The sequence below is a fragment of the Panthera leo genome, chromosome D1 (assembly GCF_018350215.1).
Source record: "Panthera leo isolate Ple1 chromosome D1, P.leo_Ple1_pat1.1, whole genome shotgun sequence".
Taxonomy (NCBI): Eukaryota; Metazoa; Chordata; class Mammalia; order Carnivora; family Felidae; genus Panthera; species Panthera leo.
In genome coordinates this window covers 21,012,363-21,029,989 of record NC_056688.1, presented here as the reverse complement: position 1 = coordinate 21,029,989, position 17,627 = coordinate 21,012,363, and the positions used below count along the sequence as shown (strand labels likewise).

Here is a 17,627-nt window from a genome sequence, read left to right as displayed (position 1 = left end):
CGCTGCAAAGGGTTTACCTTCTTCGGTGAATGTCCCTTGTCCTATGAAAACACTAATCTTGAAGTGTAGGTTTCAATGCTGTAAATCTTTTAAATGTCTGGCATAGCTTCACAACTCGGTGGGGGGGGGGGGGAGGAATACCATAAAGAATAAGGAGAAGAAACAAGAAGTGTGGCCTGCCCCACTGGAAGGAGGGTGCTTCCCTGCTGGACTCTCCAACTCGCCTCCAGACCCAGAGGTGAAAATGGGTCACACTCACGAAAAGAACAACATTGACTGATCATACATGAGGCACGTTTCTAAAGCTGCCTGCTTCTTTGCAGTGCGTCTCACAGCGACCAGAAGCTGGCTATTGAGATTCTCCATTGCAGAATATAATTCATGTGATCCAGCCGCAGGAAAACTGAGAGCAGGGGTCCACGTGACTAACAAGAGATGCTAAGTAAGGAATGCTCATACATGTTGCCTCACCTCTTGTATACACGCACAGCCCACGCAGTGGTGGGGCCCGGAAGCCGTGCCTGGGGTATTTTGTGATTTCTCACTAGGAATGCTGTGCTTCCTCTCCCGCATCAGTGTCGAAAGCCAGATGAGCTCGGTCCTGTTAGTTTATCAGATTATAAAGTCCTTGAAGCTCTACGGGTGGCAGCTCATTCACATTCTCTCCTCCGCGGATACCCAAGTTGGAAGAGAAACAGTCTCTCTAGGGACTCTGTCCAAGAGTGGCAAGTGTTGAAATGATCAGACGCCATCACAGAGCTCAGAAGCTGCAGAAAGGACACATAGTCCTGGGGGAACAACTTCCAGGGGGACGACTGAGACGAGATACTAGGAAGAGTCTCCCCTTGCTAGTACGTCCTGATGATCCAACAAGAGAGAGGGGAAGTTGATGCACAGGCTGAGCGGTGGGCTAAAGAACTCAGAGCTACAACACAGTGAAAGAACTTCAAGATTACACTTTCTGTGCCCTTACCCCTCCCTTATTTCTCTTCTTAGCCCCCCAGTCAAAAGACTCAGTGGAGTTCCTCAGTGGAAACAAGGTCGCTTCCACTGAAGGAAGAGTAAAAGACCAGATGTCATCAAGGACAGCTATTGTGTCGACACCAGCAATTCACCAAAGAACTCTTAACTAGTATAGCAAAGTCTATATAGGAACAAGATAACCAGAGAGATGGTCAGAAGTGAATATTTACCTAATCATAAGCGACAAAAGTCCTCAGAGATAAATGATAATCTGATGGGAAGTGAGATAATCATGTGGAATGGTGCAGGCTGATTTGACATGCAGGTCCATTTCCTCTTATCTCTTGGGGACACACACCAGATTATCTCACAGTGGTGTGATGGAGCACAGTTGTGACGTTTTCCAGCACACGCCCTCGGAGGCCCACACTGGCCTCCAGCTCATTAGTACTGTCTTGTACCCACTTCTTTATACTGATATTACTCACTATACATCTCCTTTAAATCAGTTAAAAGCCCTATAGAATCAGCCTGCTGTCCACTTTTATTCCCAACTTTCACTCTTCACTTTTTCCCATCTGGGTTTTATTCCCATTAGGCAGAGAATGTGAAAAGACAGATTTCCCCAGTGTAGTTATCTTCCAGTGAGTCATGGGCACTACTTACTTTTAATTCCAGGGTCATTACAGGGCATTGAAAAAGCAGAAGTATCAAAAGCTTATGAAGTTATAATGTAAAAAAAAAAAAGAAAATTAAATCTTGGGCATCTGACTCCAGAAGAAAGAGTTAGCATATACTGAAACTTTGATCTCTTTCTCTAAACACAAAGAAATTATAGAAAAATACAATAAAGAATTGCAGATGAAGGGGCACCTGGGTGGCTCAGTCAGTTAAGCATCTGACTTCAGCTCAGGTCATGACCTCATTGTTCATGAGCTGGAATCCCACATCAAGCTCTTTGCTCTCAACACAGAGCATGCTTTGGATCCCCTCTCTCCCTCTCTCTCTCTCTCTCTCTCTGCCTCTGCCCACTCATGCTACACTCCCCCCAAAATTAAAAAAAAAAAAAAAAACCTGCAGGTGAAAACAAGTAAAAAGAATTCTCTAGGAATGAGAAATTGAAAATGTTCAGCCAAGACACCCATAGCACCCATCTGAGGCTGGGGGCCAGAGCTCCTCTGCCCAAATTAGGCTCAGACCAGAGCTGTACAACCCAAGCCAGCTCCAGGCCAGAGCCACACCCACAAAATAATCACCATCCAGTGGGGACTCACAGCCGTGAACTGTTTTATAAGAGTTTACATCAACTACTCAAGGAAACCAGTACGCTGAAAAAACATACAAAAAAACTTAAAACTCAGAATAAGTTATAGGTTAGGACATTTTAAAATGAGACATTTAAAATAATTTAAAATATAAGTATAAAAGAGACAATTAAAGTGATACTATTTATTATAGGGGCGCCTGGGTGGCTTAGTCGGTTGAGCGTCTGACTTCGGTTCAGTCATGATCTCCCAGTTCGTGGGTTCGAGCCCCACGTCCGGCTCTGTGCTGACAGCTCAGAGCCTGGAGGCTGCTTCGGATTCTGTGTCTCCCTCTCTTTCTGCCCCTCCCTGGCTCACGCTCCATCTCTCTCTATCTCTCAAAAATAAATAAATGTTAAAATAAATAAATAAATAGATAAGTAAATAAATAAAGTGATAGTATTATAATGACATAAGAACAAGAAATTGAGATAAGGCCAAGAAAAGTTATGAAAAAAAACCAGTAGAAATCTTATGTAAATAATATTATTGAATTAAAAAATTCAATACGGTCTATGTCTGAATAGCAGACAAAAGAGAATAAATTGCTGAACCAGAAGATTTAACTCTGAAAATTACCCAGAACGCAGCACACACACAAAAATTCTTTTAACAGAAGACACAAAATTGATCATTTTTAGGATTTTTCTCTCAGAGGTTATTTTCTGGCTTTTTCTGAAAGTCTATAATTAGTTATATTATTGTTCCCCATCCTTTGATTCCTACTTTACATCCTTCCCTGGAAGTCTTTTTTTTGGTTTTAATCATTTTTTCACTTTTGAGTATATACTTAGAGTTCATTGAACTTCCTTCCCTTTAATCTAGCTTTATCTAGTGGGCTCAGTAGATTCCAGCCACATTAGGTGAGAACAATTATTGAAGACTCATTCAAGAGGACTTGCTTTTTAAAAAAAAAAAAAAACTACATAATTTTTAATAGTAATATGCTAATGATGCTTTAGTAAAGAAACCCCCCTCCATATTTTTTATCCATTAAGAATCTCATTACCCATTAAGAACCACTGATAATAATTTGGTGGACAACTTTCCACCAAACACACATATATAAGCCCACATAGATACAAATTTACACAAGTGACATAATATTGTAGTTATTACTTTGTACTCTAATTTTCCTATTATTCCCTGAACATTTTCCACATCAATAAATATAGATAACAAGCAGCACTCTCAACAATAGTCAAATTGTGGAAAGAGCCTAAATGTCCATCAACTGACGAATGGATAAAGAAATTGTGGTTTATATACACAATGGAATACTACGTGGCAATGAGAAAAAATGAAATATGGCCCTTTGTAGCAACATGGATGGAACTGGAGAGTGTGATGCTAAGTGAAATAAGCCATACAGAGAAAGACAGATACCATATGGTTTCACTCTTATGTGGATCCTGAGAAACGTAACAGAAGACCATGGGGGAGGGGAAGGAAAAAAAAAAAAAAAAAGAGGTTAGAGTGGGAGAGAGCCAAAGCATAAGAGACTGTTAAAAACTGAGAACAAACTGAGGGTTGATGGGGGGTGGGAGGGAGGGGAGGGTGGGTGATGGGTATTGAGGAGGGCACCTTTTGGGATGAGCACTGGGTGTTGTATGGAAACCAATTTGACAATAAATTTCACGTATTGAAAAAATAAAAAATAAATAAATAAAGATAACCATCTCAATTAAAGTAGCAACCAAAAAAATCCATGTTACAGCCTCAGAATGCACTTAACCTACAGGTGGAAATACTGTTTCTTAAGTGTTCACTATCATGTTTTATTTATTTATTTCTTTATTTATTTATTTATTTATTTTGAGAGAGAGAGTGGTGGGGGGGAAGGACAGAGAAAGAGGAGGAGAGAGAGAGAGAGAGAGAGAGAGAGAGAATCCCAAGCAGGCTCCACACTGTCAGTGCAGAGCCTGATGCAAGGCTCAAAGCCACAAACCACGTGGCCGTGACCCAAGACGAAATCAAGGGTTGGACACTTAACTGACTGAGCCACCCAGATGCCCCTAAACTGTCATGTTTAATCCTTTCACTTACTTCATAAGGCCATTTCATCCATACCTATATAACTACATGGGTGGTACCAGTCACCGAACCCAGTTAAGGCCTCTGTACAAACATTTCAGATGTAGGGAGCAGGCATGGAGATGTCCTGGCCTTGCTATCACCTAGGACAAGCCTTGTATGTTAAGTTCCCTTGCAATCTGGAGTGGGCAGGCTCTTCCTTCTCTCTCCCAGTTTCAGATTATACCAGGAAGTTTCTGAGGTTTTGAACTAAGAAGAGGAAAACAATTCTGCCCAAAAATAAAATTTTCAAATAGTGATACTTTCAAAAAAATACAAATTTATGTTTAAGTACTATAACTCATGCCACCAATTCTCAACCAAAGTAACCAAGTAGGAAACCATTTTAGGCAGCAAAGGTTACATTTCAGAGGACATAGAACAATTTCCCCAGTACAAGTGGGTGTCCTAAAAGTTCCCATTATTAAAGGAACATTTACCGGGGTAAATTTATTTTTTAAAAAAATCAAAGACAGAGAAATATGACACTACACATTCTCTCAAGACTCAGAATTTTGTGAATGTTTTCATTTATCGTTTTATCAGAAGGGACTTTGCAATACCCAACAGTATCTATTGCTATATGTTGATCAAAGAATGGTGATAATATCCTGTAGCTAAGAAATTCCCTGGATTGTTTCCTTTTGCAGAAACTAAAACTTGGTAACATGTTACCACCACACAATTTCTAGGCTAAAATTAGTCCCTGGGGCTTCTTGATAAAGGAGATGTAGACTCTTTCTATGATAAAGGAAATGTCCAATTCCCTTCCTTCTTTGGTGGCTAATGGGGGGAATAACGAAGTTATGGGCTAAGGCAGGTGTGTGCATTAGCATCACAGTATTTCTTTTGCGTTCTGTAAATGCAGTGTGGGGTCTTGTAACCTTTGCCAGCCATATTCCCGTTAAGGGTTTCTCTCTTCTTACCTAAATTACTTCTGTGGCACACAGAACAATGCACATAGTGGCACCAACATGTAAAAATAATAGTGATTTGAAGCTGCTTCTCTAGAAAGAGAATACATGGTGGTATTATCAGAAAACCATTTTGCTTCCCAGGCCTCTCTCACATGGTACTAATCATCATTTCAACCATTCTTCATCCTCTCAGTTCAGTTCCAGGATCTTTATTGCTGTCTGTCAGTGCAAAATGAACCTAGCTTATCGATGTCCCAATGGTGCCATCTGCTGACCGATCAGGGCATTTCACCTGGATTCAGAGGTCAATCTCCAAGGCAGGATTCAAAAAATCAAGTGCCTTCATTTAATTTTTCTGCATGATGCATCATCTACTCTGAATAGAACTTAAATCAGTTTATTAAGTGGAAATGCAGAACATGAGGAATGAGTATTATGTAGGAATCTGCAATCGGTAGAAAGAAATGGTACTAGAATTATTTTATACCCTGAAATATTTGATAACATTTTTACAAGATTTTGTTAGTATAATAATCAGTTCCTCCTTTCTTCTTATGCAAAATCATGAAGATATATCATCTTGGCACACTGTGGAACTATTCCATCCTTTTTACCTCTTCTCTAGACTTATCACATGTAACTATCTCTGATAGGTGATTCTTCTTTTTTTTTTTTTTTTTAATGTTTATCTTTATTTTTGAGACAGATAGAGACAGAGCATGAGCGGGGAAGAGGCAGAGAGAGAGGGAGACACAGAATCCGAAGCAGGCTCCAGGCTCTGAGCTGTCAGCACAGAGCCCAACGTGGGGCTCGAACTTGTCAACTGGGAGATCATGACGTGAGCTGAAGTCGGATGCTCAACTGACTGATCCACCCAGGCGCCCCTGATAGGTGATTCTTCTTTGTGTTGATTGTCAAGACAGCTCTGTGATTTTAAATAATATCCAGATAGCAGTCTCTGAATTAGCCTTTACTAATTTCTTATAAAGTATTTATGAAAAATCAGAAATCAAAAAAATTCCTAAGAAGACCGAAAAGGTTTTGCAGAACAGGACTAATGAACTAAAGAAGTTCAAACCTGACTTTGTGGGTAGGTTTTTGATAATAAATTTATTGGGCTTTTTTTCCTATCACTTTAGCTGCAACATTTAAAAATTGGTAAGCTTCACATACATACCTGCATTTCTGGGTTACTTAAACAATCAGAGGCAATTAACAATTAACTTAATTACCAACATGTCAACTAACAGCTGGTTTTTGGTTTCCTGTGGAATTTTAAGATGAAACAAATACAAATTCCCCTGAAAGAAAGAATCTCCTTTCAGTTAGTACAGGAAATGTAAGTAACATTCTAAAGAAGGTTTTTGCAGAAGACAATAGGAAGAGTTAAGGAAGAGGTCAGTAGTGCATGGAGAATCACTGTGGAGGAAGCATAGCGCAGTTTGACTACATGAACAAGGTACGGAACTTATGGGTGGAGTTAGGGGAGAGCTTGCCTGTATGATGATTCGGAATAACTAGGATGAGAGTCACGGTAGGATTGAAGGGACCCAAGGCTTTATGCAGATGCAAACTAGTGGTACTGGAGGCTTGGTACAACTAGGAGAAAATAGCCCATCTGTGAAGGACTGAAGTTAAAAGAAGCTAATACTACGTATTATACTGTATACTAAGTAGTAAGTAGTATACTATTTAGTATACTAAATACTATGAGTTTTCAAATACCATTGCCTTAAGAAAACACATTTGCTTTTATATACAGTATCTGGTTTTGTTTATGATTATTTTTTAAAGGAAGCAATTAAGACATTTTTATGGAGTTGCTAAAGAGCGAGAAATGGTTGAGATTCCAATTTATCTCATAAGTGAAATTTACAAATTGAGAGAGGGTAGCTAACTCAACTTACAACATGTGACTCCTCCAATGTCATTTCAATCAAAATGGATCAACCATTTATAGCGAGTTTAATTTGTTTATTGTGTTTAATTCATTGGTAAGTAGATGCAATCAAAACACAAATAATGCAAAAATATTATTTTATTAAAGAAACAGATTAAGGAGGGTTTCTTTCATTTTATTCGAGTGAACATACATATATGTATATATACATATATAAAATCTAGTAATGTGCTCAGGAAGGCTACTTTCTAAATATTAATAAGAAGCTTTCTATACTCTGCCATAGAAATTCACAAGTTCCCCCACCAAAACCAATATGGAATAAGTCCAAAATTGTTAAGACAGGCAGTATAAGTAACAACTATAAGTCCAAAACCAGTATGGAAGGGGTGCCTGGGTGGCTCAGTCAGTTGAGTGTCGGACTTCAGCTCAGGTCATGATCTCACAGTTCACAAGTTCAAGCCCCAGGCTCTGTACTTACAGCTTCAGATTCTGTGTCTCCCTCTCTACCTGCCCCTCCCCGACTCATGCTCTGTCTCTCTCTGTCTCAAAAATAAATAAATGTTAAATATATATATGTATATATATGGAATAAGTCCAGGAAGATGAAGTACATTTTATAATAACATGTTTCCACTTGGGGGGGTTATAAGATGAAGTACATTTTATAATAACATGTTTCCATTTGGGGAGGTTATGAGTTGACATGGTGCCATTACCCACATCTTATACAATATCTCCTAAATAAAATCCGCAGAAGGATATTCAAAACTTGAAATCATGCCAGAAATCAATAACATAAAATAATTTTGGGAAAAAAATCTCAGAATCTGGGGAAATTGCCCAATAGTAGGAATACAGATAGGTATTATTTGGAACAGCAAAAAAAGAAAATTAGAGAGAGATTGGAAATCATGACCTATCCATGAACTGACCTCTAATAAAAACAAAAAAAAATCAGGTTAAGGAATAAGAAAGAATGAGGAAGACTAAGTCTGGAGTCTGGTCCCAAATCCATCACTTTCTGACTCTGACTATGCCATCTTCCCATATATGCTCTCCTCCATCAATTCTCCTTTCTACAGCCCTTGGCAAATAGCAATTTTTCCATGCAACATAGCCGGAGAACTGCAGTTAGAGGGAGAAAGGAGGCAGTTCCTTGGGCATGTGGACAAATAAGGAGAAAACTCTGTAATGCGCTGTAGGTGACAAAAGTGAGAGACACGTGGTCTCTAGTAAGAGGAGTCAAGGGAGTGCCAAGTTTAGATGAAGAGAAACTTGATTAAGATTTTTTGTAAAAGTAAGAAAAATCCCCACTCACAAATCCAATGGTAAAATTTAAAGGCTTTTCCCCTGTTCAATTACAATCTGAGTATTAATAATTTCTATGCCCCAAGTTACATATTATCATAACTTTGTGTGCTATAGCCCTTAAAGAGTACAGTATCAGAAAATATTAAAACAAAAACGAATTGTGAAGTTTAAGAAAATCTAATGCTTAAATTGGTTTTAAAATTTCGGTACAGTGCAAGCCTGTTTTTGATGCTGGTGTATATGGACAATGACACAACTTGATCATGTTAGAATACAAAAATATCTTTAATCAAGTCCAAAATGTAAAAAATGTATCACTCATTTTTTTTCTAACAACTAAGGTATAAAACAATAATTTAAAAAGCAAAGTTTTAAAAATTCTACAGCTCTTAGAGCATCTGGGTGGCTCAGCTGGTTAAGCGTCTGACTTTTGGTTTTGGCTCAGGTCATGATCTCACAGTTCATGAGTTCACGAGCCCTGCATCGGACTCAGTGCTGAGAATGTGGGGCCTGCTTAGGATTCTCTCTCTCCCTCTCTTTGCCCCTCCCTGGCTCACGTGTGTGCGCTCTCTCTCTCTCTCTCTCTCTCTTCTCTCTCAATACAAATAAACTTAAAAAAAATCTACAGCTCTTTATAGTTAACCATGTGGGTAAAAACATCATACATATACTTACAATTTTATACAAAACAAGAGAAAAGACCCAAATTTTTAAAAAAGACAGATATTAACAATATTGGAATCAACAAGTAACCAAGATACAGCATAGCATCTTCCACCTCAAAACCAAATGTCAAGATAGCTAATAAATGGATTTAAAAGTTTTTCTTTCAGGAAGTAACTGAATAAAAGACAAACTTTTGGCAAATCTAATTATGTAGACAGTGAGAAAGTGCAAAATAAATAACAGTAGATTGAGCATGAGAATATAATAACAGATACAAAGAAAAAAGTCAAGGTAGTTATTCTGATGAATTAATCCCAAATTAATCCCTGGAGTGTGCTTGTTAAAAATAGGGATTTCTGGTCCTCTCTTCAGACTTTATGAATCACAATCTCCAGAGGATGAAACAGAGGAACTGTATTTTAAAATTGCAATCTCCAATCCCAGACTCAAGGTGATTTAAACTAGCTAAAGTGTGAAAGTCACTGACTTAAATAAAATAAAAATTTTCAGTAGGAAAGTATTCATCAAAAGAACAACTCAAGGGAAAAATCGAAAATCAGAATAAATTGATGGTTATGAAAAAAAGAAGCATTTTTTAAGAATTGCTTATAAAAATCACCTTACAGCTAGAAGACATTATAGACTATTTGAAGAAACAGATAATCCTCCTGTGTTCTCTTTTCCAGAGCACAAAAATTTAATCAGTATGTTTGTCTGATTTATTTTATAAAGGTAACAGATGGAACTAAAAATTGATTTTAAAAACATGCCACCAAATCCATAATTCAAATAGATGTGAATCTCTGAATAAAGTTCAAATGAGTGAATTTTAAGCAAATACTAAAACACACAATATCAATGACTAGTTTATTCTAAAAGTCCACAGACAGATTAATATTGGGAATGCATTAAATATTAAATAACAAGACAACAGGTTAGGTATCATAAAGTTAAACAGAAATTAAATTCCTAATTTTTAATCAAGTTCCAGGTAGAATAATGAGTTTATTGTTTAAAGTGGATGAAAGACCTAAATGGAAGACAAAAAAAAAAAATCAAAATCTGAAAGGAGAAACAGGCTGCAACCTCTTTTGCCACAACAACTTCTTTTTTTTTTTTTTAAGTTTTTTTAATGTTTTTTTTAAATTTATTTTTGACAGAGAGAGAGAGAGAGAGAGAGAGAGCATGAGCAGGGAAGGGGCAGAGAGAGACAGAAACACAGAATTCGAAGCAGGCTCCAGGCTCTGAGCTGTTGGCACAGAGCCTGCTTGGGATGCTCTCTCTCTCTCTGTCTCTCTCTCTCTCTCTCCCTCCTCCCCCACCCCACTCATGCTTTCTCTCTCAAAATAAATAAATAAACATTTTAAAATAATGTATTTATTATAGTGAAGGTCCTTGTCAATGGAGAGCCTTCTTTTTCCTAAAAAATAGGAATACCAAGTTACTGGTCACCATGGTGTGTAAAGCATTTTTAAAGTATTTTGAACAATATTCATCAAAATCCATTTTTTAAAGTGCTGTTCCATTCATTTCAAGGGTGCCATTTCAATTTATTTCACAGTGCCAGCTAGGAGGAGTGATAGTGTTCAAGTTAGCCAAGTTCAGGAACAGAAATTGAATAATATATAATAATATATTTGATGCGTCTTGTCTCCGGGTAAGTGCTATGGGTTTCCATTTTTGCTGATTTTTCTGTTTTTCTTTCTTCCTTCGTCTTGATACTTTCATCTAGAACTAGTTTTCACAGTCTGTTCTATTTTCATTCAAAGTCTTTGTCCCAATCATGTATTGGGTATTTGTTCCCTGTCTGTCTTCTCCAATATGTTTTGTACTCCATAAAGACAGAGACAGTATCTATCTTTCTCACTACTCCATCCCCTTTGGATAGCACTATATAAATACATAAATAGTAAACTGAAAATACATATTTGATGTTACCCTAAAAGCTGTCCTTCTGACTTAATTGTATTCTAGGTTAGTCACTGATTAAAATGTTAAATAGTAACCTACAAATCATGTAACTATCTGAAATGATGACGTAAGAACACTTATAATTTGTATTTCTTAATGACAAGTGAATAATTTAAGCAATAAGAGCTATCTGCTGGTAGAAGAAAGGGATCACTGTGGAATGGGGTGTTTGGAGAAAGTATTATGGAAATGGTTGAGGATGAACAAAAACCCAAAAGACACACGGTTCTCATAAAGGTAGAAAGGATTATAGCGGATGCTCTAAATCAAGAAGACCATGCAAAGAAGTATGTAGTGCAGGATATGTCTTTAGCATATGAAGTAATTCTAAATGAAGAATTACAACAGGAAAAAAAAATTAAATAAGGTGGACATATACCTGCGATGGAGTAGTTAGAAATACAATGATAAATTTTTTGACATTCTCTTCAAAAGGTGGAGCCTAATTACTGTCCCACTGAGTGTGGGCTAAATGTAGTGATTCACTTTTAACAGAAAGAAAATAAAAGTAGGAATGATGCTACATGACTTTGGAGACTTGGTCATAAAAGGCATTTGCCTCTTCCTGTTTAGACTCTCTCTTGGATCACTCACTTTGGTAGAAGCCAGTTGCCATTTTGTGAAGACATGTAGGGACTATATGTAGCAGAAGCCCAGGTAGTGATTGAGGACTGAGGCCTCCTGCCAACAGCAATGTAATGAGCCATCTTGGAAGCATATCCCCCAGCCCCAATCGTGCCTTCAAGTGACTGCTGCCCTGGCCAACAGTGTGACTACAAACTCACGATAGATCCCAAGACAAGACTGTACACCTAAGCTACCCCAGGATTCTTGCCCCTCAGAAACTGTGTGAGACAATAAATGTTTCAAACTGCTAAATTTCAGAGTGATCTGTGGTGTCATAATACAAACAAATGCAATAGCACAGGTTGTGCCGGAGATTCAAGAACATTCAAATGAGGTAAATAAGGTGACCCTTGAATGATAAAGTAGTGATATTAGCAACCATTATACTAAATCAACTAGTTGTACGTAAATGCTTGACTTATATCATAGGCAGGTAGATGTTCCCACAAACAGTTTTTCCTTTTACTCTTTTTATAGATAATTTAGTGGATACTCTGTTCTGATCCCATCTGACACCAGTCAGGTATACAGTTTTAAGTTAATCGGTCAGTGACTGACTGACTGACTGAATGGATATTACTATAGAGTGAAAAGAGTTGAGGTATTTATCTTCCCATCATTTCTTATTTCTACTTATGTCACCCAGAGTGCTTCCCTTATTATGGCCAATGTCTCACTATTTTACTATTCTGCAGTTACTTAATACCTTCGTGCCTCAGTTTTCGCATATATAATTTAGGAGAGTAATTATATCTGCCAAATAGAGATGCTGTTCATATTATATTAGTTAATATGTGCAAAATATTATACATTAATGTGCAAAATATTAGAACAGTAAGTGGTATATAAAAAACAAGATATAAGGATAACTGTGACTGTACAGAAATTTATGGTTTTTCACTTCTTCTTATAAGGCAGTAAAAGTCTAGTTCTAGATCCAAATTCCCTTGTGTGAATACTTCTCTGACCATAGTTTCTTTGTCTATAAAAGAAGGATATCACAGTATCCACCCATTAGGATTTTGTGAATTAACTTAGCCAACACATGGAAAGTACTTATAACACCATCATACAAATAGTAAGATTTTAAATGTTAGCTATTGTTTTAGGTGTTTGAGTGGATGACTCTGAACAGAATTGATAATTTCCCTGAAATTCATTTGATTAAATGTTAAAATTTAAATGTTGAAAGATAAATAATAAATTTTGTTACTGGTTCAATTTTAATTAATTGCAGATATATTCTATTTTTTTAGATACATTATATTTTTAAGAAACAGAAAATATATACAGTGTATAGAGAATTCTGGCTCAAAACTGCTCTCCTCTACAAATTTAAAGGACTCCATTCTCTTATCTTGTAAGAATAGATTCATGACCAGCTTCTCGCTTGAGATATAATGAGTCAAGTCCAATGCCAGCCTTCTCTGAGGGCCAAAGGAATAAAGCTCCAGATGGAATTATTTTCCATTGGGAAGATATGCTAAAAGCCCATGTTATAAACTAAGTTTACACTTAAATTTAGCCAATTGTGCAATCTTATGTTTTAATTTATAATGTGTCGACCATAAAACCTAGTTTTGTTGAATGGCCAGGGAGAGACTGTAATAGAATAGAGTGAGGCATACATTTTGGAAGGAAGGGAGGGAGCAGAGAAGGAAAGGAGGAAGCAAGAAAGGGAGGAAGGGGTGAGGATGCAGGGATGGAAGACAGTCCATAGCCTCTAAAACCTTGAAGCTTTATGGTAACTGGTCAAACCAGAGTTCCAACAAGGACAGATTGTGCCCGGTGGAAAAGATACATTGTTTTGGCAAATTAAAAAAAGAAAAGGCAGGGGCACCTGGGTGGCTCAGTTGGTTAAGCTGCAACCCTCAACTTTGGATCAGGTCATGATCCTTTGGTTTGTGAGTTCAAGCCCCACGTCGGGCTTGCACTGACAGTGCAGAGCCTGCTTGGGATTCTCTCTCTCTGCCCCTTCCCCATTCTCTTTATTTCTCTGTCTCAAAATAAATACATAAACTTTTTTTTAAGTTTTTTTTTGTTTTGTTTTGTTTTTTTTTTTTTAAGAGAAAAGCCTGGGTTAATCTGGAAAGTTTCCATGTGGGACTGAAGTAGAGGCTCAGCTGACTCCTACCATGTTGGCTGTCAGGACTCCTGAGAAACGACTGGTAGTAACTTTGCCCAGCTCGCTATTTGGCAACAGTCTGGTTCTCGGAGTAGTGGATCCGAAGCAACTCCCCAAAGAATTTCAGAGAGGAGTTTTCCCCCTACCTTCTTTCTATCCCAGAAATATGGACCACTTGAGTGAATACTTGCCTCAAGGCCAATTTCACATCCTTGTTTCTCAAGGTGTAAATCAAAGGGTTAAGAGAAGGAGTGACAATGTTATTTAACGCCTGAATAACAGAATCTAGCCAGGGGCTGGAAGCAGGCCTGAGATAGATGAGCATCACTGGACCGTAAAACAAGAAGATTGATATCAGGTGGGCACTGCAGGTTGAAAAAGCTCGGCGCCTGCCTGCAGAGGTGCCGATTTTCAGTATGGAAATGACGATGTGGCCATAGGAAGTAAGGATAAGGAAAAAGCATGTCAGAGTCACAACATCCACGTTAGTAAAACTCACGGTCTGGGCTAGAGAGGTGTCTGCACAGGCCAGCGGCAGCAGCCCTGGGATATCACAGAAGAAATTATCCACCTCATTGGGGCCACAGAAGGGTAACTTAAAGACCAGAAACGTGAGGATACTTCCATGTAGACAGCCGCCCAGCCAAGTGCCCAACATCAAGCCGGTACACACCCTGTGGCTCATGATGACTGTGTATCGCAAAGGGTGACAAATAGCCACGAAGCGGTCATAGGCCATCACCGTGTACAGGAAGCACTCAGTGCCACCCAGGAAGTGGTAGAAGAAGAGCTGACAGGCACAGCCCTGGTAAGAGATGGTCCGGCTTGGCCCCATTAGGTGGAGCATCATTTTGGGGGAACTCACTGAAGGGAAAAATATGTCAAACACAGACAGGTTTCCCAGGAAGAAATACATGGGGGTGTGCAGGTTAGAGGAAACCAGAATGGTGAGGAAGATGAGCAGGTTCCCCAGCAAGGTGAAGAGGTAGAAGGCCAGAAAGAGGACAAACAGCATATTCTCCAGCCCTTCAGTATTTGGAATTCCCAACAGGGTAAACTCCGTCACAGAAGTGTAGTTCTGCATGTTTGTGCCTCGGGGGGTCCTGGAAAAGTACAGTGATAATCGTGATGTGAGACCACAAATAACTGTGAAAATCTCTTCCTAATAGAATTCTTTCTGAAGCGGTGGCTACAAGCAAAGGGAGGTCAAAAAGGGAAAGGAGAACCACGCTAAATCTGGCCTTGGAGCTGTCATATGTCACATTTGGCCTCAGTTTTTTCATATATTAGATTAAGTAGCAGAATAATTTATCTTTATAGTTGGCAACCTCTCGCAGGAATCAACTCTTTCTAAATTTATTTATTTATTTATTTATTTATTTAGAGAGAGAGAGAGAGAGAATGAGAATCCCAAGCAGGCTCTTCACTGTAAGCCTGGAGTCTGACATGGGGCTCAAACCCATGAACCATGAGATCATGACTTGAGCCAAAATCAAGAGTCAGACACTCAATGGACTGAGCCACCCAGGAATCAGCTCTTACTACCATTTTTATATAGTTTCTCCCAGTCTGATTTGTTGTCATACAAACTGGCATGTTTCAGAATCCTCTTCTCCATGGAAAATTTGTCATCAGATGACAATCTTATTTTAATATCAGGATGTCATAATTAGTTGGTGGTAAATAGGCCAAACTGTGCATAATTGTGGTAAATAGGCCAAACATATGCACATAAAAATGTGAATCTACATAGAAATGATACACACTTGCCTATTATTACTTTCCACAACACTCTTTCCATTCTCCACTGTTTATATTCAAGGAAAAAGTATACAATTCATATTTATTACTTACCCACACACATACAAAAATTGGACTGAATCTAGAAGAAGGCATTAGGTAACAGAAGATAATAGAAATAACTACTTCATCTCACTAGAAATGTATCTCTCTACAGCTAGACTTTATTTCTATACTACAGATCTCACAATCTAAATTTCAATGACATTAATATCACTTAGCTTTATTAATTAATGTCAGTAGATAAACCTTTAAAAAAAACCCTCAGTTATATTTTCAAAAGGACAGTATCTCCTGTTCACTTGTGTCCCATTTTTTGTTAGGCTTCCATATCTGTCATTGGATATAACTGATTTCCCTCTGTGACCAATACTTGTTCATAGAAGATAATCTGATAAGTCCATTCATACCAGTTTATAAATTGCTGATCTGTTACTGTTTCCTACATTATTTCCATTTCACAAGGATCAAGTCTTATGTTATGGATAAAAATCTCAGTAAGTAGAATTTCTGGAAAGAGTAGAGAAATAGAGGAAACAGGACCTCTTCAGACCATTCTTGAAATCAATCTTTGTAGCCAGGACCCTGTAGAAAGCTTGTCCTGCTCCAAATACTTGAATGGGTTTTTATTCCAGCAAAAATAGAGAGACAAAAAGACTCTTTTGCAGCCCAGAGTGCAATTTAAACATTGAGCTTGGGCCATGGCAATCAATCTAATCTCACAAACATTCATTTTTTATCAACATGCTAGAAATATACAGATAAATAAAATAAAGTATTCTCCCTGTGAAAGTTCATCTAGAGTTACATAAAATTGGTTTATAACCCTTACTCTATCTCTACCACTTGCTAATGCTGGGGTCATAAGCAATTTACTTAACATCTCTGGGCCTCATCTCCTGCAAAAGAGTAATGAATCATAATATTGTCTGCCTTATAAGGTCTTTGTGAGGATTGAATGAGATAGTGAGTATGAAATGTTTAGCTCAGTGCTTGGCACTTAGTGGTAAATGTTTAATATTAGTTTAACAACTAATTTCATCCATATAAGACGGTGATAGTGTAGGTGATACTATGGTTATAACAAAAGCAGATGTGATGAATATATAAAGTGGGCTTAAAAAAGGATCTGTGAGAGGGGGCGCCTGGGTGGCTCAGTCGTTGAGTGTCTGACTTCAGCTCAGGTCATGATCTCGCGGTTTGTGAGTTCGAGCCCCGCGTCGGGCTCTGTGCTGACAGCTCAGAGTCTGGAGCCTGCTTCGGATTCTGTGTCTTGCTCTCTCTCTGCCCCTCCCCTGCTCATGCTCTGTCTCTCTCTGTCTCAAAAGTAAATAAAACATTTAAAAAAATTTAAAAAAAAAAGGATCTGTGAGATTTCAAAAAGCAGAGAAAACATAAATATAGTCAACTGATCTTTGAAAAAGGAGCAAAGGTAATACAATGGAGAAAAGGTGGTCTTTTAAATGAATGTATCTGGAACAAGAGGGCATCCATATGCAAACAAATAAATCTAGACACAGACTTTATATCCTTGACAAAAATTAACTCAAAATGAACCATGGACATGAATGTGAAATGCAAAACTATTAAATTCTAGAAGATAACATAGAAGAAAATCTGGATGACCTTGGGTGTGTACCTTTTAGATACAAAACCAAAGGTACCACCCATGAAAGAAAACGAGGATAAGCTGAACTTTCATTATCATTTTTTTAAAGTCTGTTTTGCAAAAGGGCACTGTCAAGATAATGAGAAGAGTAACCACAGACTGGGAGAAAATATTTTACAAAAGACACATCTGATAAAGGGTCAACATCCGAATTATATGAAGGACTGTTAAAAATCAAAAATAAGGGGCACCTGGGTGGCTCAGTCGGTTAAGCGGCCGACTTCGGCTCAGGTCATGATCTCACGGTCAGTGACTTCGAGCCCCGAGTCAGGCTCTGTGCTGACAGCTCAGAGCCTGG

At 38.1% G+C, this 17,627-nt stretch overlaps 1 protein-coding gene across 1 annotated transcript; it reads right to left on the bottom strand.

Moving 5' to 3' along the window:
- Positions 1-1,325: 1,325 nt before the first annotated feature.
- LOC122201152 (putative olfactory receptor 10D3) lies at positions 1,326-14,944 on the bottom strand. The gene is made up of 2 exons (XM_042907098.1): positions 14,007-14,944; positions 1,326-1,461 (listed from the first exon to the last, which is right to left on the bottom strand). The coding sequence occupies exons 1-2, from the start codon at positions 14,942-14,944 to the stop codon at positions 1,326-1,328; spliced, it is 1,074 nt and encodes a 357-aa protein (XP_042763032.1).
- Between the last annotated feature and the right edge of the window lie 2,683 nt (positions 14,945-17,627).

Bases quoted from the DNA above. Each gene is read 5' to 3' on its own strand.
- LOC122201152 (XM_042907098.1), bottom strand. From the start codon at position 14,944: ATGCAGAACTACACTTCTGTGACGGAGTTTACCCTGTTGGGAATTCCA. The intron at 1,462-14,006 runs GTAGGGGGAAAA...ACTGATTTAAAG, and splicing joins ATTTCTGGGATAGAAAGAAG to GAGATGTATAGTGAGTAATA.